This window comes from Scylla paramamosain, chromosome 30, assembly GCF_035594125.1.
Source record: "Scylla paramamosain isolate STU-SP2022 chromosome 30, ASM3559412v1, whole genome shotgun sequence".
In the NCBI taxonomy this organism is placed as follows: domain Eukaryota; kingdom Metazoa; phylum Arthropoda; class Malacostraca; order Decapoda; family Portunidae; genus Scylla; species Scylla paramamosain.
Window position 1 is genome coordinate 6,889,945 of NC_087180.1, and position 21,670 is coordinate 6,911,614.

The following is a 21,670-nucleotide window of genomic DNA, read 5'->3' on the forward strand; positions in this document are numbered from 1 at the left end:
TTTATTTTAAATTTTTGTATTATGGATATCTATCCATGATACTAAATGTTTATTACTTCATCCACAAATTCCAAATTGGTCCAACATGCATACCAATACATATACGTATGTTTTCTCATTCTCAGCTTCCTTCCTTTTATGAAGTGTTCTGGTACTGCAGTTCCACTTTGTAATTGACATTTTCTTCCACAACTGTAGCATCATTTTTACTGTTTTTTATAAGTTCCCCATTTCTGTTTTGTGACAAAACCAACTCTAGGTGTCATTCCCTCTAACTGTTTATTAGGAGGCATTTATTCTTTCAGCATCTTTATAAAATTAAATGTGATAACATATTTCTTATGGGCTTAAAGAATTTTTCCAAATGTTTGTTTTCATCATTGCTCATATATTAAAGAAATACATAGTATTATGATGTATTTCACTCTCCTTTTCAGAATGCAGAGTACATGACAAGGCAGATATTTGACCTTAGCGACAAACTGGAGAATTCAGAAACTGCCCTTGGCCGAGCTGGTCTTTTTGGTTTGGATCCACAGGAAAAGAAGACTGAAGACAAGTTGAGTCGTGTTACCAGAGATTCTTGCAAGACCACCATGGAGGCACTGCATGGACTTATGGCACAGGTGGTCAAAGATCGCCTTTTCAATCAAATACCTCAAACGCAGGCACAGGATCCACCTCAAGCTTCGCAAGCACAAGCCTGAAGTGTTAAGATGTTACTCTTTATACTGAATCCTCTAATACAAATAGTGCAACACATGTGAGTATTTATATTGCATCTTAGCTTTTTCATTGAAAAAAGTTAATTTTCAGTTCAAAATTCTAAAATATATGGCTATAACATCTCCACAAGGACAAGGTCTAAATGAAATGAAGTATATGCACACACACACACACACACACACACTATAATGTTATCTATCTATCCATCTTTCTGATACCTCATTCCCTCCAGGAGCACCTCCAAAGAGGATGTCCATGTCGTATCCAAACATTCCCTTCTTACTTTTTTGAGACTTGACCTCTATTAACACCATGCTTGTCATAGTCTTTTCCTGGCACCCTATTACACTCATTCCCAAAAATTTTTAGCTTTATATAGAAGCACTGCCTTCCTCTACTTATGTGGTACTTCTTGTTTCCATGCCAGATCACATTAGAAGCATCCATTCTACCACCATTTCACCTACACTAATTCTGGGCCACCACATTTGGGATTATCAGCCTGGTATATAGTTTTGCCACACCAGCCTAGCTATTGCTCACTCTAGCTCCTTCCTACCAGCTCCTCTCTACATAAACACTTGTTCTCTGCTGCCATACTTAAACTAAGATACTGTTGTTTCCCCTTCTGCCCTCTCATTTATTAAATGGTGAAAATGCCTTTTCCATGCTTTCCACCTTTCTCCTTGCTACTAACAAGAACTCCATAATTTTTCAATATCCTCACCTTGCTCTCTATCTCCCCCTTCTTTCTAACTTCCTTCAAATTAATGTCTTATGGTTTTATTCACTTTTCACACTGAGCTTCCTGTCAAATTCTTCATTTACTTTGATCAGTTCCTTCTTTTCACTGTCCACTAATACACTCCCCTTACTCCAATCCCCAAGTTTTTTTTATATCATCCAACTACTTGTGCTGCAAGGATGTGAGTATATTAAGCACCACCTTTACACTTGATTCTTCTACAACTTTTGGACCAGCTTTTGTATTTTCATCTACTTTCTATTCTTCACATCTAGCCTTACACTAGCCACTGTCGTTCACATTTTCTCATTTCCATAGTTACCACATTGTGATCTGAACCATTAAACATTCCTTTTACAATCTTGGTATCCTCAATCAGGCTTTTCTCTTTCATTTTGTACCTGTGGTCATTTTGTTAGAAAATGATGTTTGCCTGAAACCCTTTTTCATTCATTTCATCTACTCCCCATTTTTCTTGCCACATCTGCTACTTTGCTCCCTTCTTATACATTTATCTCTCGTTAATTCTATCCTCCTGTTTCCAGTTTTCCCGAGGCACACATTTACATCATTCTAAAATTTTCTCTTTTCTTGGATTTACAGGTGCATACACACAAACCCAAGCATACTTAAATATCCCTGCTTTCCCTTCAGCCCAAATTTTTAGTTTCTTTCCAAAATACAGCTGCACCAACATTCCTCCAGCATCAGTGCCAACCCTCAGGGTGTACTAATGAGGTGCATCTTAAGGTAGAGGGTGGGGGATGGGGTGGGCTAGCACACTGTTCTATTAAAGGGTAAGTCCAGTTGCCAGCTTTTCCATACAATCCTGGCTTTTCATCCAGCAAAAGTTGCACCCAGGTTAAACCTCATTGATTATACAATACTGTCAGTGCTATAATTTAATCATGCAAATTGTATATTGGTGACCTTTGTTTTTGGTTGCATAAGTGCTCATCACTTTGTACAAGATGAAAAGAACTTTGTAATTAAAAGAAGAATCCAACGCAAAACTTTATTTATAATATAATCTTTAGAACAGACAGGATATATTACTACTACACTGGAATCCAAATGTTCCAGTAGATTAATCAAGGATGGTGAATCTTATAGTCTTCATTATGCAATAGTGTGTACATTTTATATTAATGGATCTGAGCTATTATTTGTATCTGACTATGAAATCTGTTATGACAATGAACATCTAATGTCATGAGATATTTCTTTACCTTTGAAGAAAAATTGCCATTAGTCTATATTTACTATTAGACCAAAACACAGCAATGTGTGTATACAAAGTGTTCCTATTGTTTTCTAACTTCTTCACTACAGGAATTATTGAAGCAGTTGTGCAGTAGGAACATCTTGTTAGTGGTTTTCAGTTTAATATCATAACAGATCAGCTTACTGCCTACTGGTCATGTATGAAAATATCAATTATTAACTTCGTCAATAAAAGGTGCATATACACAAAGAGTAAGTTTTACAATATGGTTAATACTCATAATTAATATAGTACCATTGTTCACTTTTGTCAAAAAAATATTAGTAATGTGGTCTCCCATCCCTTTGCCGATATGACCTGTTAGTGAAATGAATACTAATGTTGTCCACCTGGTAGGACATTCTTTTCTCAGTTTTCAGCTCATCCTGTAAAGTAAACAAATATTAAATAAATAGCACATTGCTAATGTACTGTCGTAGGTTTAAGTTGTCCTGCTTCATCGCCATGATGAATCATAACCAGCTCATGTTTGAAAGTTTGAACAACAGTGCATTGTGAAGAGGAGTGTGAGGTGCTGGTGTAGGTACAGGAAGGGTTTCTCCCTCCCATGCCAGCATCTCATACTTCTCTCTTCACAATGGACCATTGTTCAAACCTAAGTTGGTTACAATTCATCATGGTGATGAGGCAGGACACAACTTATGACTGCAACTGTATGTTGATGTGAGGGAAATATGCAATAGCAACAAATATCCAGAGAGAGATCTGGTGGCATTACAAACTGCATATGGGATTTTGATAATTAACTCATTCTTGCCACTCATGCTGTTTGCTGATCTATTTTTGGGTTATGCCTGTGGGCATGGCCAATGCTGCTCCTCCCTGCTCTGCTTTGCATTTCTATCTACCATATTTTTTCCTCCAATTACCATTTTCATATGACTTCAGTTTATATTAATAGTTTGAGTATTATGCTTCAACTTAAAATAATAATAAATTGAATCATAATATGACTTCCAATTAAATATAAATAAAAATACAAAATACTTAAAACACAATAATAATTTTCATGTATACTAAATACATGGAAATTATTAAATCAGTAATTTTGATTTGTAATGAAGCAAACAAAAGATGTATAGAATTCAGTAAACTTTAAGCATTATTACTAGTAATGTAATTATTAACGACATACTATTTAATATTAACTGAATTATTTAGCATTAGGAAATGGCAAAATATATACAGTAAACCCTTGTCATACTGCACTAATTGGGGCGAAGCCACTGACGGTTAAAGGCAAAAATCAAATTAAAGCGGCAGTGAGTGGTTCAAGAGCATCACAATCTCTAACCCCCCTTTCCTACCCTCCTCTCCCTTCCTTCCTTCCATCTATCCCACCCTCTCTCTCTCTCTCTCTCTCTCTCTCTCTCTCTCTCTCTCTCTCTCTCTCTCTCTCTCTCTCTCTCTCTCTCTCTCTCCTGTGCCATGGGCATGATTTTCCGCCTAGCAGTGTGAGCAGGAGAGGAATGCCATCTTGATCAAGGGGGGTGAGTGGTCAGGAGCACCACAATCTCTAATAACATCTGCCACTGGAAGACTGAGGCAGCAGTAGTGTGTGGGTGCCAGGGTTGCACTGCCAGCCAACCCAAATAATTATACAGCAATGTGAAAATGACATTTTTTTCTATACATTATGGCATAGTGTATGGTAGACAATGACAGTTGGCAGATGAACACCAAATTATGACAAATACCATAATTATGGCAGACAGTGCAATCCTGGTCAATGCAGTGTGTGCTCACCACCACCACCCCGCACCATCCCCCTGTTAGGAGCTCCACTAGAAGGGAGCTCCTAACATGCCTCATTTACCAATATTTATCTAGTAAATCTGATGGATGGTCCACAGGCCACACATGTCTTAAATGCAGAAATCTGCTATAACAAGGTCCAGTATAAAGAGGGTCTAATATTTTATATATATATATATATATATATATATATATATATATATATATATATATATATATATATATATATATATATATATATATATATATATTATTGTGGTAAAAGGAAAATTAAGGTAGTTACAAATGTGAAGCAGACCAGGAAGGTGCAGCTTTGGCTCTGCCCATACACATGATGTCAATCTAGAAACTTATCATTGAAGAGTAGTAGCAATGGCAACAAGTAAATGGTCAAAATCTATTGTAATGGCTTGTGAGCGGCTATCAAATCTCTTTGGGTGTTTGCTGCTATTGCATTTCTCTCACACTAATATACGTATATTTTCTTTATCTTACACAAAAGAAAATTTTGCAAAAAAGTAATTTTGCCTAGGTAGAGATCATTAGCACACATTTCAGGGATGTGTTATAGTCCTCCAACAAGAATAAAGTGTAATCTGCATATGTGCACTTGATGGACAAACATGGGTTGGATTCCAGTATTATATCTTGGTGGCACTGGAGGCAAGATTGCGCTTGTACAGTGGCCATAAACCAACTGGAAATTTCCCCTTGGAAATATTACCCAGCAGTGTGCAAACACTACATATCTTCATGATTGTTGCAAGAAAAGGAGCACTACCAGTAGCTGCAATGTATGTATTGTGAGTTTTATGGACTGGTGGCTTGCCATCCTACCTTTGCTGGTTTCATGGAGCCTAATTTCTTCCATTTTATGAACAATAGATTAACTTTACATTTTCCTTGCAAAGACAACTCATTAAGGTGACCTTTTATTGGAAGGGTAAAACTATTTTCCCTTGCAAAGACAACTTAAGATGACCTTGTATAGGAAGGAAAAAACCATGTGAAACACTTGCAAGGAAAAAGGCTCAGACAGACAGAAAAAGAGAACTGACAGATGGCTCAAATTAGAGAGTATTTAGTAACCTTTAATTTGAACCATCAGCCAGCCTTCTTTTTCCTTTCATGGCCACCTGAGCCTTTTCTTATAAGTGGTCACTCAATATCAGAAAAATAAGTGCATCTAACCGAGACTAATACCTTCTTTACATTCCTGTCAATCAATATCAGAAAAATAAGTGCATCTAACCGAGACTAATATCTTCTTTACATTCCTAATTCTATCTCCCCACAGTTTTGCTCTCTAAATACAAGATAAATGTGCACTTTATTTGCAAGAAAAAAGTTAGATTTACCCATTGTTTATAGATACAAGAAATGTGGCCTCAGAAACACAAGTGAAGCACACACAGGTACCATGTCTCTCTATGACAGCCAACTGGCTACTGGCATCTTTCTGATTCTTGCAGCAATCTCAACCCTGTACAATGCTTGAATACTGCTGCCAGACACATAACTGAAAATAACAGGGCAATATTTGCTACAGATTTAAAACCTAAAACATTTATTTCCAGTTCACTTGCAGCCATTGTAGAACTGGACACCAGCATCAAGAAATAGGGACTAAATTTGCTCTGGAATCTGATGATTGTTCTTTCAGTATTCTGGATATACTCTAATTCACTTCCAAGTTAAAATTAAGATTGTTACAAATTACCTGTTACATCTTAGTTGATCCAGCTTCAAAACAAGCAACAATATTTCTATTACCTGTTACATCTTAGTTGATCCAGCTTCAAAACAAGCAACAATATTTCTAAAAAAAATAATAAATAAATAAAAAAAAATAAATAAATAAAAAAAGCGGGCAACCTTGCCTACTTCAGTAACAACAGGTGAAGTGGACTAGATTACTATGAAGACAACAAATCCTAATTTAATGTTTGCCACAAGTGGAGGGATGTAACTACATAGGTTATGAGAAACAAGCAGAAAATATACTTGTAACTAGTGTTGTCACATATGCTAGTTAATTCATGAAATGAACATTCAAATACTTTTCCTTCAGTCTATTCTATATGGACAAGCAATTTCTATTCTTCCTTTCAATCCAGCCATTCTTTCACACCTTTCCTAAAGGTACCAACAAACCCATATCCCACAAACCTATTCACTGTTCCCCTCCTTTATATTGTCAGCATATATAATATTCCAGTCAACATTTGGGAAGAGAAGTGAGGAATTTTACCTTATGTCAAACATATACCATATTTAAATGACAAATCCAGGTGAGTCTGATATAGTTCTGAAGAATGTGAATCTAATCTGGAGACCTAGCACTGTTTTACAAAAACAGTTGAGATAAAAAGTAGTACACCTTTGTTGTTGCAGTGTTTTGGAGTATATAAAAAAAAATCTTAAGTAAAGCCTTTCAAAGATCAGCCCTGCTTCTACTTGGAGCAAAAGATGCATATCTGTGGCCATGCACTATAAAAAATGTCCATGACCTAATGCTCTCCTTTACTGACTGGCTTGTATTCCTACCAAAATACTTCTTTATCTGTAAATATTTTATTTTTACCAAAACACTTATCTGTAGATATTAATTTTTTTTATCATTAATTTGGTACCTTGTAAATTACAAAAGATTGTAATACACAGACCAAACAGCAGTGAGAGCATCTCCCAGTGACAGCATTAACATGGTCATATGTCCTCTGATGGCAATATTACTAAGGTAGTGACACTGAATACAGTTGATATACAAAAACAATACATCAGAGACAGTGAACACTAATCTTCTAAATGGATTGTGTGAATGCAAGAAGAAGCAAGGTAGTTTCAGTAAATGATGTACCACAGAATAACATTATTAAAACTTCATTTTGCACAACAGGAATACTGGTCAAGTCTAACCCAAGAATCGGGTACTCCTGTATGACTTATCAGAAAAATTGGTGTGATTGCACTCACTGGGTGATATTCCTTAATACATTATATAATAGCAGGTACTAATCAATGCAAAAAGCAACATCATAACTACATGAAATGTTTCCAAGAAATCTATTTTTAATGGTAATCACTCAAAAAAGTATATTTCATTACCAAAATAAAGATTACTTGCCAGTAAGAAGCCTATGTGATGAATTAACATATAAAATGTTGAGATTTTATAGCATAAGTAAAGAGGTAAAGGAAAATTAAGTGATTCTTGCCTGAAAAAAAAAGAGTCAAAGTCAGCTGTCACTTAGCTAAGCCTTTCACTTGCAATTTTGGCTTAGAAATAGCCAAGTTGTTGAAGAATGAACCTATAAAATTGCTAATTAAATTAAGAATGGATTTACTAGTATGTTGTTATCGTGATCTAGCAAGAAGATTTGGATGCCTCATATAAAACTAGTGAATCTTTTTATATCCTATGATTCATTCATATTCAAAAAATATATTTAATATCATAATTTTTCAAAATGCATAAAAGCTGTAGAGATTCAATGACTAGGGTTGCAAGTCTGACACTCTTTACCTGGCTTAACAGGAACTTTTCCTAATACACTATTCTCATCTATCTACTAACGAAGCTAAAACGTCAAAGTATAAAGGAGCTAAATAATATGAATAATTTTTCATAATTCAGTCTTGTACAACAATATATCTGATAAAACTCATACTTTCTAATGAACAGCATGAGATGCTGTGTTGCAATCACTGACAAGGGTAGTGTTGTTTGTGGTAGAAACACCTGACAGATTTTCACCACCACTGACATTTTCAGACACATGAAGAGTTTGGTCTTGGGTGGCTGAAGAATGCTCTTGCGATGGGGAGGAGGCTGCCCCGCCTGCACATGCTTCACTGGCCGATTCTTGCTGAGCAACAAGGGCTGCCATGGCCATATCATAAGAGGGAGGAGGCTCAGGGAATATACCCGGCAGCTTCTTTCTGTGAAAGCATTTTGATTAATTTTTTAATTAATTATTACATTGAAGGAAGGCACTGGAGGTGTAAGGCATCATCTAATAGTAATATTTTTGGCATGCATTAGTACTGTATTCTAGAGATGTATCGTATGTCAGAATTCAGAAATCTGCAGATGTAGATGTGTATGCGGATGTCATGTACATATTTTGCGGATGCTGAAGCAGATGAGGATATCAGTTTCTACTAAATAATGATGTGAATGCAGATGCAGATATTAAATTATGACATCATCAGGGATGCATGTGCATTCAGGATTTTGGTATAAAATCACTATATAGCACCAATTATTACCAGCTGGCCACTGTAATATGTGCTCAGTGCTGCCAATTCATATTTTTTTGTCTTATTTTTGTAAAATTACACAATATAAAGTTAAGGATGAAGCACTGAAATCTTTCTTGTGAATTTTAAGAAGGAATAGGGTCTACATACAGACATACATAATGCATGTATATATTGTTTACTTATACAAACACACATACACACACACACACACACACACACGTTTCTCTCTCTCTCTCTCTCTCTCTCTCTCTCTCTCTCTCTCCTTGTCAGCCAGGCTGCTTTCCTTCATACTTAATTACTTATGTAATATTACATATAGTACATACAGTACTATTACACAGTACATACATACATACTTTTACATATTTACATGATACATACACAGTCACTATGTAAAATTCTCACCCTCCTGCCCTTCTACAAAATTCTTAACACATTAGGTTGTGTAAATTTGAAAGAAAATTAATAAAAAGTGCAATCTTAGTTGCCAATTAAGTAAACATGCATTGATTAATTTTTTTCAACATGGCAAGCTCTGTGGCCTATGCGTGGTGCAGATGCAGGTTTAATTTATTAGAACTGCAGATGTGGATGTTAAAAACTATGCCGATGTTCCATGGATGTGGATGCAGATATCCAATACATCTCTACTGTATTCAGTTGATGCCATCATTGTGTCATGCCAATACCATTTTTTTTCCCATGCAAAAAACTAATAAATTACTTCTGTAACCATTTTATCAATAATCTATAAGAATCTAATGTTTGTTATCATTTTCCTTTTGTTTTTTTTCTTTTTCAAGCAAGATAAAGGCATAAAATTCCCATATTCTTACAAGACAAATTTTTCTATTTAGATTTATTTCGAGAGCAGCGAGAAATCCTCATTTTGTATCATGCTGATACCAATTTTTTTTTTCTGAAGTGATTTTGTAGTTTGATTGCCATCTCATGTTTACCTGCTCGATGTACAGTGGACCTACGGTAGCACTGCACTGTCCACAAGCCTAAGGCTAATTTATTGGATTTGTTCACAAGTTGAGTGGTGGAAGAGAGTTAGCTGAAGTGTTGTATGGGTGGTCACAAGAGCAGATTCTGTGTTGCTATATTGGTAGTTTGAAGTAGAGGGATGCACTGTGCATATGCTTATCACCACTACAGCAAGGTAACAAAGACACCCAAGGATAATGAAAATTTGAAAAATTTGTGGCCTCTCTCTTAAGAACACCTGAGCCTTGCTTAAGAAATACTGCATGTAGTTTGTATTTTGTGACATATAATGTGCATCATAAGCCTTAAGATAATTTGAAAAATATTCAGTGATTAAATGCTTGGTATTTAGAAAACACCAGCAGAATTGTTTTTTCAGTTACATCTATCAATGCAGTTTTATATTCTCTATTTACTAGTAACATGTAGATCTTGAAATTTTAATTACTTATTTTATTTTTTTAATTATTATTATTTTTCTTTTTACATGGGGTAAGCTTGGACATGAGTGATGACATGTCTCATCATCAAGACTGGGTTTTTGTTGATTTGCTGGAGGACACTGTCCTCGGATGAGACCCCACCCATGTCCATTTAACACATTCAGCTTCCTATCACGCTTGAAATGGCTTGACAGTACCTATTTCTCTCAAGCCAACAACTGTCCTCATTTCCACACTGTAAACCCACCACACGGTTGGTTGTGAATCCTTGGCAGAAGGCATCATCTTGGTATCTGCTGCTAATGATTGCAATGGGAATTTACTGTAATTTGCTAAGCATGAACTGGCCTTAAGCAAATTTGTATTTTTCTGGTGTAGTTTGTACTGTTTGAATTGGCAACAGTGTACCTGCATCATACAAAACAATGCAAATGGCAGCTGGGTTGGGTCAGCAGAGAAACTATAACATGACATAGACAATCCTCAACCAACTTATATTAAATATAAGTTGGTTGAGGATTGTCTATGTCATGTTATAGTTATATAATCTTTCATAGACCATAACTGTGTTTATAATATGTTGCCACAATACAAGGTAAACAAAGTAACCAACATGAAATATGTCAGTTGAGTCACAGAATAAAAGGTGAACAAATTAACCAACATGAAATTTTCATGTTGGTTAATTTGTTCATACCTCCACTTGGGTATCATTATTTTTATATTTAGATGTGCTATTCAGGGCATAGCTACAGATGAAAGGTAAAAGAACAATTTTGCCCTCCTTGTCATACCAGGGATGGACTCCCTGGTATGGTATCATAGTAGTAGTCAGCCCCTACTAGTAGAGAGGTGTTATTGTCTGTTGTGATGTTAATATCTGCTAGTACATATATAATTTTTTCAACCTAATTAAGTCTTTATTTAACCACCTATGACTTGTCTGTTGAGGTTTTTGATTTACTACTGCAGCCTTTATGAAGTATTCATTCCCTTTATACTTATAAGAGACAAAGGCTATGTCATTCCTGACATGCTCCCTGTGAATCTCTGTAGTTTTTATCTTTCCTTGACAATTATTTTATATTTTATTGATGGTAAAGAGGACAGGAATATGAAAGTTTTCTGTGAGCAATGATCTAAGAAAGCCCTTAATTTTATCTTACCTCTTGCCTAAAATAGGTAATATTAAGGTAGGCAACATGGTCCTCTCCTTAGATGTAGCAACAAAGTTATTGTTTCCTTTACCCTTAATTCCTACTTGTTTGTTAGTTTAAATTTTGAACAAAAGGAATGGTAGTGTTTTTCTTTCTCACAGAATTTACAACTGATGATACTGGGATTAGTACAGCCTTTGTTACCAAGTCCAGAATCTAAGCATCCATTACAGAGTCTGGACCCTTTTTAATTTTAATCTAGTATTTGGGTACTTATGGCACTAAGCTATTAATGATTTGGCCTTGGCATAGTCTACACTGGGATTTGTTTTTCTCTTCCTTTGGTTGCCCAATGTTAAAGGCATATATAGTTTGAGATTTAAACCCCCTTTCAGCCACAGATCTGCTGCTCGCTATTGTAAATATTTCATCCCTCAAACAATTAAGAAGCCCCCTCAATATCTAGGATTTGTTTCTTCAACTCTTTTTATATTTTTTCTTGTGGAAGCTTGAAGGTAACTTAGGAAGAATATTGGGTAAAATTTGTCTCTGGTAATAATCTTAACATATAAAGACTTAAAGGACTTTCAAATTTGGTGATAAATTGTTTGAGGCTGGTAAGGTTATGTTTAGGCTTCTGCAAATTGGCAATTTCAGTCACCAAGACATACCTTATGCTCTCCTCCCTGCCATATGTATCCTTCAATAGTTCAATGGTGGACCTTAAGAGCAGGTGAGTTTCTGAGTGCTGATTAAGTCTTTATTTTTGTGAATGGAACACGTACATGTCCCAAAACTCTAACCACTTGGTTACCTTGCCATTAAAAGAAGGTAAATTTCATTTTGATAATTTGAATCCTATTCTTTCTTTTCTTATTCTGAAGGTTTCTGTGAAGTCTAATCTGTTGAGAATTTCATTTATTTTTTCTTCATTCTTCTTTATGTCCTCCACCACTGCCTCTTGCAGACAAGCAGGGTCTAAAAGATTGTAATTTTTTTCATTGTTGGTATTATTCTTTGCTAGTGTATTTTTTATGGTTGTTTGTTAGCTTTTAGTTCATGCATGTTAGTGGCATGAATAAATGACAATATTTACTTATGGCAACGATGTTTGCTTCTAATCCTCCTCCGACTCATTTTAATTTCTTCAGATCCTTCATTTTAAACTTTAGGGATGGTAACAAATCAGAGTATTTATATAAATTGAAGTTAATGCAAACAATTTGTTAATGATGTGTGCTGCTAATGCACCATAACTACCACACTGCTGCCAAGCTGCACCACAAAGTTAGGGAAATGGATTTCACTGCTGCCTGACACTGCAAACTCATCATAAATGTGAGGGCAGTGAATTATCCATGGTGTCAGATATAGGTTGGCTGCTTAACTATGTACAACCTTCTGGTACACAGTTTCATTCTCTGCCAGCAACGGACTGAACTCACAATTGACAAAGCTATGCGCCCCACTAGGATAGTTTTGGCCTCAGCCATGCTGCAGTGCACTCAAGTAACACACAGTGAGAAGCTTTAGAGCAGTGATTCTCAACCTTTCCTCCTCCATTAATCCCCTTGACTTGATACATTTCTCCATTCACTTCCTTACTTCCACACAAAAAACTCATAGCTATCACAGAGACAGAACAAAAAGGTCATAAACACACACATTTTTAGCATTCTCTCTCTCTCTCTCTCTCTCTCTCTCTCTCTCTCTCTCTCTCTCTCTCTCTCTCTCTCTCTCTCTCTCTCTCTCTCTCTCACCTTATAAAATCAAATTTAATTATTTTCAATTATCAGGTACATCAATTATTTACCCAATGCCGTTCAGTTTTTTTACCACAAGGCATAAATTTATCCCTGGTTAAGGAAGGTAGGATTACCTTACAGTATTTCCTTAATGTTTTTTATTACAAATATTCTAAGTGCAATGCACTTTGTTTGACAGATGCAAGACTGAAGATGAAGAAACTTGGTACTCAATGCCTTAGTGAATAAAAACTCATAGATTGCATAAGTCACAAAGAGAGGTAAGATAGTACATGATGAAAACTTTAGGGAGAACAAAGCAAATTAAAATTTCTGAAGAGGAATCAAGAAATTTTGCAACTTTAAATGATACCTTAAGATAAATGAGATTGGTCCCCATACATATGTATCTGCTTTTTCACATGGTTTACAATAATCCAAATGAAATCTGCATTAATACAGCAAAAATTGTGATAAATATTGTAAATAAGCAATACATTATTTCTAAAAAAAATAATCACCTGTATTGTGGATCAGCTATGGCTGTGTCATAGTCTGGGAGATCTTGACCCATGACTAGGGTCTGACTTTCCTGATCTACTGGACCAGACACTCCTCCCAAGTATCGCAAGACAGATCGGCCAGCCTGGGCTTTCAGCATAAGGTACTTGTAACACCGCCAAACAATGCTAATGCAGTATGCCTGAAATGTAGTACAAAATTATTCAGTTTTTTGTAGTATGGATTACATTTCAAGTATGTATATTGTAAAACAATAACACCTAAAATATTTATATTTACTGCTTGGTTACTGATATGGTTGGCTAACATCTATCGTTATCTATATTCACATGTAAATTTCTAAGGCTCTAGGTTGGCGAGGAGAAAAGAAGTTCATTAAAAAGGTGTTGATCGACTGTTTAGCACCTCCATAGAGCAGTGGCTAGTGTGACTGGCTATAAATCCACAGGCCCCAGTTCAAATCCAGGCTGGGTCAGTCAGGGTGCAGCTCAATTCATCCTTCTTTAGGGTTGCTTGATAAATATCTGGGGAAACCTTGAGAAGGTAAGTATTGGAAATCCAGATGTCACAGTGGTCCTGTGTCCTAAGGTAAGGGATATCATCCACCACAGGCTCAAAGGCCAACAAGATGGAGAAGGGAGTTGAGGCTACATGCAGGTATAGTGTATTCCCCCAACTTTACACTGGTCACACATGAGAATGTAAATGGTAAATCATGCTCAGAACATGTTTAAAAACTACAAAAAGAAAAAAAAATATGGTTTTAACTAAGGGAAGAGTAATTTAGATATCTTTCAAACCAATAAGAGAAGCAAAGGTATTTGAGAGAGAGAAAAAAAAAAAAGTGTATATATGCTACGTAGAAAATAACAATGCGGCTAATTCTTGAAATCTCCACTGATACTTACCTTGACCATCAAGGTTGATATAAATATTAACATTGCAAAGAAGGTAAGGCATTTAGTATTCATGGCAAGGAGCTGCTGCTGGAATGGGAAGGCTGGGTTGTCCTGAATCAGCTGGCGGATGTTTGGAAGATAGGAGACATAGCCAATCATTGTCATGCTGCACAAAGAAAGAGAAAATACATCACTTCCCAGTTTAAAACAGTATTCTAGAGTGCCGAAAATGACTGAGCATGAGTAAATTAGGCTGTTATGAGGCTAGCTGGCATATTTAATAAATGCTGGCAACAAGAAGTGGCACCTAGTGATTGGCAGGAGGCCAGTTTTCAGGCATTTTCATCACATAAGGGTTAAGGAGACAAAAATGGTTGTGTAACCTAGAGTATATTAATAGTAGTTTTTTTCTAATGTACTGAGAATAATTTAGAAGATTACTGTCAGAGTGAACTTTATGGCTCAGCGAGAAATTGAGTTTATCAAGTTTATGAACAGAAAATAATTAATGACAGGGAGTTTATCATGTGTGGCACTTATGGATGTTATAAAAAAACAATTAGACCAAGAGGAATGTAGTGCAGACACAATTATAGCATTAGTAATAAAATGACGAGGAGTGAGAAGCTTCTACAAATAACATACAAACTAAAGCATGTGTGAATAAGACCTTACAAATTTATGTAGCACAATGAAATTGTTGTTAGTGTGCCCCACTTACAACTCTGAGGTCTCAAGTTCAAATTCCTGATTAGACAAAGACAAATACTGAAAAATTGGTTTTCTTGGGACATTCAGTGAGTTTATCCTCCTATAATTATTACACTCATTCCTACATGAGTACAATAACTACTTTTCTCCACTCATCTACTACTATTTTACTGCTTTCCATGCCAGATCACCTTTCTGGAACATCCATTTTACTACAATAACACTTCAGTTGTGTTCCACCTACACCTGCAGCTTTGCCACACTTTAGCCTGGAAATTACTTTGTCTACTTCCTACCTATCATGATAATTCCTTTCTGCACAAACACTTGTTCACCTGCTTCCATACTCATACATGATGCTACTACTCTCCTTACTGTCTTCTCATTCATTAAACCACCATAATGCCTTTTTCCATGCACCTTTCACTTTCCCTGTTGTTTCCATAAAACACTCCCTTACTCCCCTCCTTCTGTCTTAACTTTCTTCCAAAACAACTTATTCCCACTGAATTTCTCATCAAAACTACCTTCCAAAATCATCTACTCTTTATTTTTTATCAATTCCATTACTTTCCTATTCCAAGATTTGTACTTATCCTTTTTGCTTTAATTCTCTCGGGCACATTCTACTGCAATATTTCCATATACGTTCTACTCTTCTCTTTAACTCCTTCCATAAGCTCAATTGTCCATCTCTCTTCATTTTTCATGCATTCTACACTGCACCACTTCTGATGCTGTGCTCACTATGCCTTTACATAAAAAAAATTCCTACTTTACACTTGATCTCCCTTCAGCTGCTTAGAATAGCAGCTGAAGGGAGATCAAGTGTCTCAGTCTCTTGCTACCTTTCATACTGCTCCCTAAATTCATTCCTCTCACTAGCTTACACAACTCACAATTCCTCTACAACCATTCCTACTACACTTCCAATTATCCCTTATAGTGCAGTGATACCACTCTTTGAACATTCCTATTACTAGCTTGGCACCCAATACATCCTCCTTGAATTTTTCATTCCCTGCTTACACGATCTATTACACTCTCCTCCATGTGTGCATATCAATTATTTTATGCTGAAAGGTGTTTTGCCAAGATCCTCCTTTTTTTTTTTTACATTTCTCTACCAAATGCTATTCTCTTTTACTTTAAATATTCCACATTTTCCTAAAATAATGACAACCTCATTATCTCCAACCTTTCCACTCTCAACTCTCAATAAAGTTATCCTACCCCCTCCCAATTTTCTTGGACTCTCATTCAGGCCACTCCAAGATTTCCTAATTTCCTTGTTGTGGCTATATGAATAAGTAAACTAGAGAGAAACTTTGGCAAGTAGTTAACTTCCTCATATGTCCAAGACAATTTATTAAGCTTAAACTAGGCAATGTGCAAGAGGGGACAGCTGAATATAGACTCATCAGTAACCCTAAATGAAGTCAAGATAAAATATACAAATTAATACAATAACTCAAACAAAGCAGTATAATGGCCACCAGAAAGCAACAGTGTAACAAATAAATAGATCAGCATGTGTCATCTTTAAAGCTAATGGCTACAGACTGAGCGTTTAAAGCTGTGGGTGCTGAGACATATGCTGAAGAGGCTGTGTATGATGCTTTAATCACTGGTCTCTCCACCTCCTTCATCGGCCAACATTTGTTGAAAAAGTCGTCCTTCACTCTTTGAAGTAGTAATTCGTTAGGACCACAGTTTAGAACTGGCTTAACATAATGCCAAAATATATATTTTACACTCTTCCCATAGCTGCCATTCTGCTGCTGTGGCTTAAGTACTGGAAGAAGAATAAGAGGAAGCTGGCATTTCATCTGAAACTGCTGCTACTACCACAAAGTCCTCATGCCCTTACTGTGGATGCTCCTTTCATCCTCCTTACATTTGCCCAACTCAAAACAGTTTCTGCCATTAGTGCAGAAAGAAGGGATACTTTGCAAGAGTATGTCATTCACTGGCCTCCAATGCTGGCTGCTACAAACCTTGCTTTCCATGACAACAGCTTTGACATTACTCCTTCATAGTACTACAGTGCCAACACTCTTTAACAAGGTAAAGGTCAAGGCGACAGTGGAAGTACCTCCACCTTCATTAATGTTGCCTCATGTGTAGGCCTTACAACTTCCTCTTCCAAGGAAACTATGGCCTCTTCCCCCTTGGTTACAGTAATTAGATGTTGTTTTGCTAATATTAAGGTAAACAGGAGAGAATACACCCAATTTAAGCTATGTTTTCTTCCTGATCTATATGATGATGTCATTTTTATGAAGTTGCATCAGTATGTACAGTTTATTCTAAAAGGACCTAAATTGACCATCTGTCGAGTTGCTAGATTGAAACTCACTGCTCCTAATCTTTTTCCCAACCTCAGACGCAACTAAAACCATCATCACTTCTACTTGCTGTCACTCTGATTCAACTTTAATCAGGAAGGAAATTGCAGCTCCTTTATGTGAGTGTGTCACAGAAGAAAGTGGTTCTCCTTAGTGAGCTCAGGTATTAGTAACTATAATTAGGGATAAGTAGCAAAAAAGGCATTTGGCAATAAACTACTTTTGAACCATCAATCACTACACACTACTGGACACTTACCCCATACCTAGAATCAACGAACTAGTCCACAAACTGTCTTCAATCAAGTCTTTAGTAAATTAGACTTGAAGGATGCTTAACGTCAAGTTCCTCTGAGAGACGAGAAGCTCTACACTTCACTTAAAGCCAATGATGAATTATTCCTCATGAGAATCCCATTTGGTTTAATACTGTGTCCGTTTGTCATTATCCTATAAAAGAATTAATTTCAGAGAATACGGTGATTGATACTTTTACAAAAATAATGTACCCCGGGCATCTTTTTCCCACTCAACCTTCCACCCCTTCTAATCTTTGGTGGATTAACTTATCAACAAGTAAAAGCTTCCATAGGAAGGGCAGCGGTTGACTTAAAGAAAGAGGATCAAGTAAAATTCTTCTTCCTACTCCTCCTCTTCCTCTTGCCCCCACATCTCTCTCTCTCTCTCTCTCTCTCTCTCTCTCTCTCTCTCTCTCTCTCTCTCTCTCTCTCTCTCTCTCTCTCTCTCTCTCTCTCTTTTCTTCATATTATTATTATTATTATTATTATTGTTACTGTTATTATTATTATTATTATTATTATTATTATTATTATTCTCCATATGAAAAATAGAGCTGTGATTCCTTTCCCACACTTCCCTGCTACTTACTGTTAAATTTTAAGCACTTAAGGCAATATATATATATATATATATATATATATATATATATATATATATATATATATATATATATATATATATATATATATATATATATATCATTGAATGTGATAGCTAGTTGAGCATTTATTATTTTTCTTAAGATATTTTCCTTATATCTTATGATTGTCTTATATTCTTTTTTAATTGGCTGTATGACTTCGCCGAAGCTAGTTATTTTCGCTAGATCGCGATTTCGGGTCCTTGACCCTTCTTCAGTAGCGAAGGTCTATCCGTGTTGAGGGTGTCGGAGAGAATGGCTCAAGCTGATTGCGGGGGTGTATTTATACCGGTAGGCTTGTCACCCCGCTGCACGTCCTGGTCTCTGATTGGCTGACGGCTGTCGCGGGCTGTGCTGGGTTGCTATCCAAGCTGGGTCTACGCGCGCTTGGTAATGCTTGTAGGTCTTCGGATTGTTGATTTAATGTGGGGTTTGTCTCTTTTATATATAGTGCTTCTAAGATGGGGAGACGCCTGGTGTCTGGGCATGTAGTTAGGATCACCGTTTTATCTACTAGATCTAGTAGATGTAGTTAGGATCTCCGTTTTATCTACTAGATCTAGTAGATGTAGTTAGGATCTCCGTTTTATCTACTAGATCTAGTAGATAAAACGGAGATCCTAACTACATGCCCAGACACCAGGCGTCTCCCCATCTTAGAAGCACTATATATAAAAGAGACAAACCCCACATTAAATCAACAATCCAAAGACCTACAAGCATTACCAAGCGCGCGTAGACCCAGCTTGGATAGCAACCCAGCACAGCCCGCGACAGCCGTCAGCCAATCAGAGACCAGGACACGCAGCGAGGTGACAAGCCTACCGGTATAAATACACCCCCGCAATCAGCTTGAGCCATTCTCTCCGACACCCTCAACACAGATAGACCTTCGCTACTGAAGAAGGGTCAAGGACCCGAAATCGCGATCTAGCGAAAATAACTAGCTTCGGCGAAGTCATACAGCCAATTAAAAAAGAATATAAGACAATCATAAGATATAAGGAAAATATCTTAAGAAAAATAATAAATGCTCAACTAGCTATCACATTCAATGAGATATGTATTAGAGAAAGACTCCTGCCCATATACACCCTTAATATATATATATATATATATATATATATATATATATATATATATATATATATATATATATATATATATATATATTGTTCCTCCCTCTCCTCCACCCTCTGACTACTTCATGCCACCTATTAAAATTCTTCGCAATGATGTTTTCCATGCCCTCGCTGGCCTAAACCCTCGGAAGGCTTATGGACCTGATGGGGTCCCTCCTATTGTTCTCCAAAACTGTGCCTCCGTGCTTGCACCTTGCCTAGTCAAACTCTTTCAGCTCTGTCTGTCAACATCTACCTTTCCTTCTTGCTGGAAGTTTGCCTACATTCAACCTGTTCCTAAAAAAGGGTGACCGTTCTAATCCCTCAAACTACCGTCCTATTGCTTTAATTTCCTGCCTATCTAAAGTTTTTGAGTCTATCCTCAACAGGAAGATTCTTAAACATCTATCACTTCACAACCTTCTATCTGATCACCAGTATGGGTTCCATCAAGGCCGCTCTACTGGTGATCTTCTGGCTTTCCTTACTGAGTCTTGGTCATCCTCTTTTAGAGATTTTGGTGAAACTTTTGCTGTTGCCTTGGACATATCAAAAGCTTTTGACAGAGTCTGGCACAAAGCTTTGATTTCCAAACTACCCTCCTACGGTTTCTATCCTTCTCTCTGTAACTTCATCTCAAGTTTCCTTTCTGACCGTTCTATTGCTGCTGTGGTAGACGGTCACTGTTCTTCTCCTAAATCTATTAACAGTGGTGTTCCTCAGGGTTCTGTCCTGTCACCCACTCTCTTCTTATTATTCATTAATGATCTTCTAAACCAAACTTCTTGTCCTATCCACTCCTACGCTGATGATACCACCCTGCACTTTTCCACGTCTTTTCATACACGTCCAACCCTTCAGGAGGTAAACATCACGCAGGAAAGCCACAGAACGCCTGACTTCTGATCTTTCTAAAATTTCTGATTGGGGCAGAGCAAACTTGGTATTGTTCAATGCTTCAAAAACTCAATTCCTCCATCTATCAACTCGACACAACCTTCCAGACAACTATCCCCTCTTCTTCAATGACACTCAACTGTCCCCCTCTTCTACACTGAACATCCTCGGTCTGTCCTTTACTTATAATCTGAACTGGAAACTTCACATCTCATCTCTAGCTAAAACAGCTTCTATGAAGTTAGGTGTTCTGAGACGTCTCCGCCAGTTTTTCTCACCCCCCCAGCTGCTAACTCTGTAAAAGGGCCTTATCCGTTCATGTATGGAGTATGCTTCACATGTCTGGGGCGGTTCCACTCATACTGCTCTTCTAGACAGGGTGGAATCAAAAGCTTTTCGTCTCATCAACTCCTCTCCTCTGACTGACTGTCTTCAGCCTCTCTCTCACCGCCGCAATGTTGCATATCTAGCTGTCTTCTACCGCTAATTTCATGCTAACTGCTCTTCTGATCTTGCTAACTGCATGCCTTCCCTCCTTCCGCGGCCTCGCTGCACAAGACTCTTCTTTCTCTCACCCCTATTCTGTCCACCTCTCTAATGCAAGAGTTAACCAGTATTCTCAATCATTCATCCCTTTCTCTGGTAAACTCTGGAACTCCCTGCCTGCTTCTGTATTTCCACCTTCCTATGACTTGAATTCCTTCAAAAGGAAGGTTTCAAGACACTTATCCACCAATTTTTGACCACTGCTTTGACCCTTTTACGGGACTGGCATTTCAGTGGGCATTTTTTTTTATTAGATTTTTGTTGCCCTTGACCAGTGTCCTTCTTACATAAAAAAAAAAAAAAAAAAAATATATATATATATATATATATATATATATATATATATATATATATACAGTAAAATCCTCTTATCCGGCATTAATGGGACCGCCGACATGCCGGATACTTGTACTTGAATAGAAGTGAAATTATGTCCACAATCACCACCCTACACTCACGCATCTTACCATAACAAAGATCAGCTAATCTTAATCAGCAGCTGATCTGATCAGCTGCTTAAGTGTAAGCACAACACGCTTCCTCTTTTCTACAACTTTAGGCATGTTGAAGGCGT

The 21,670-nt window shown here is 36.9% G+C and overlaps 2 protein-coding genes across 16 annotated transcripts in view; one reads left to right on the forward strand and one right to left on the reverse strand.

Moving 5' to 3' along the window:
- LOC135116198 (COP9 signalosome complex subunit 5-like) overlaps positions 1-9,539 on the forward strand; it is a 31,979-nt gene extending 22,440 nt beyond the window's left edge. The window contains exons 7-8 of one of the 3 annotated variants that reach the window (XR_010276202.1): positions 438-763; positions 8,287-9,539. Coding sequence is in view for 1 of the 3 variants with exons in the window: in XM_064033532.1 (XP_063889602.1) it covers positions 438-707 (270 nt within the window). In the remaining 2 variants the exon portion in view is untranslated. Of the gene's footprint in view, positions 1-437; positions 2,685-8,286 lie in introns of those variants that run through there. The other 2 variants (XR_010276203.1, XM_064033532.1) reach the window with 2 other exon arrangements.
- Positions 2,473-21,670, reverse strand: part of LOC135116197 (lysosomal-associated transmembrane protein 4A-like) — a 46,593-nt gene continuing 27,395 nt past the window's right edge. For all 13 annotated transcript variants that reach the window (XM_064033519.1, XM_064033522.1, XM_064033528.1 and 10 more), the window contains 3 exons: positions 14,543-14,699; positions 13,634-13,815; positions 2,473-8,453 (listed from right to left, as the gene is read on the reverse strand). In XM_064033519.1, the coding sequence (XP_063889589.1) occupies positions 8,186-8,453; positions 13,634-13,815; positions 14,543-14,699 (607 nt within the window). In that variant the 3' untranslated portion in view covers positions 2,473-8,185. The remainder of the gene's footprint in view (positions 8,454-13,633; positions 13,816-14,542; positions 14,700-21,670) is intronic.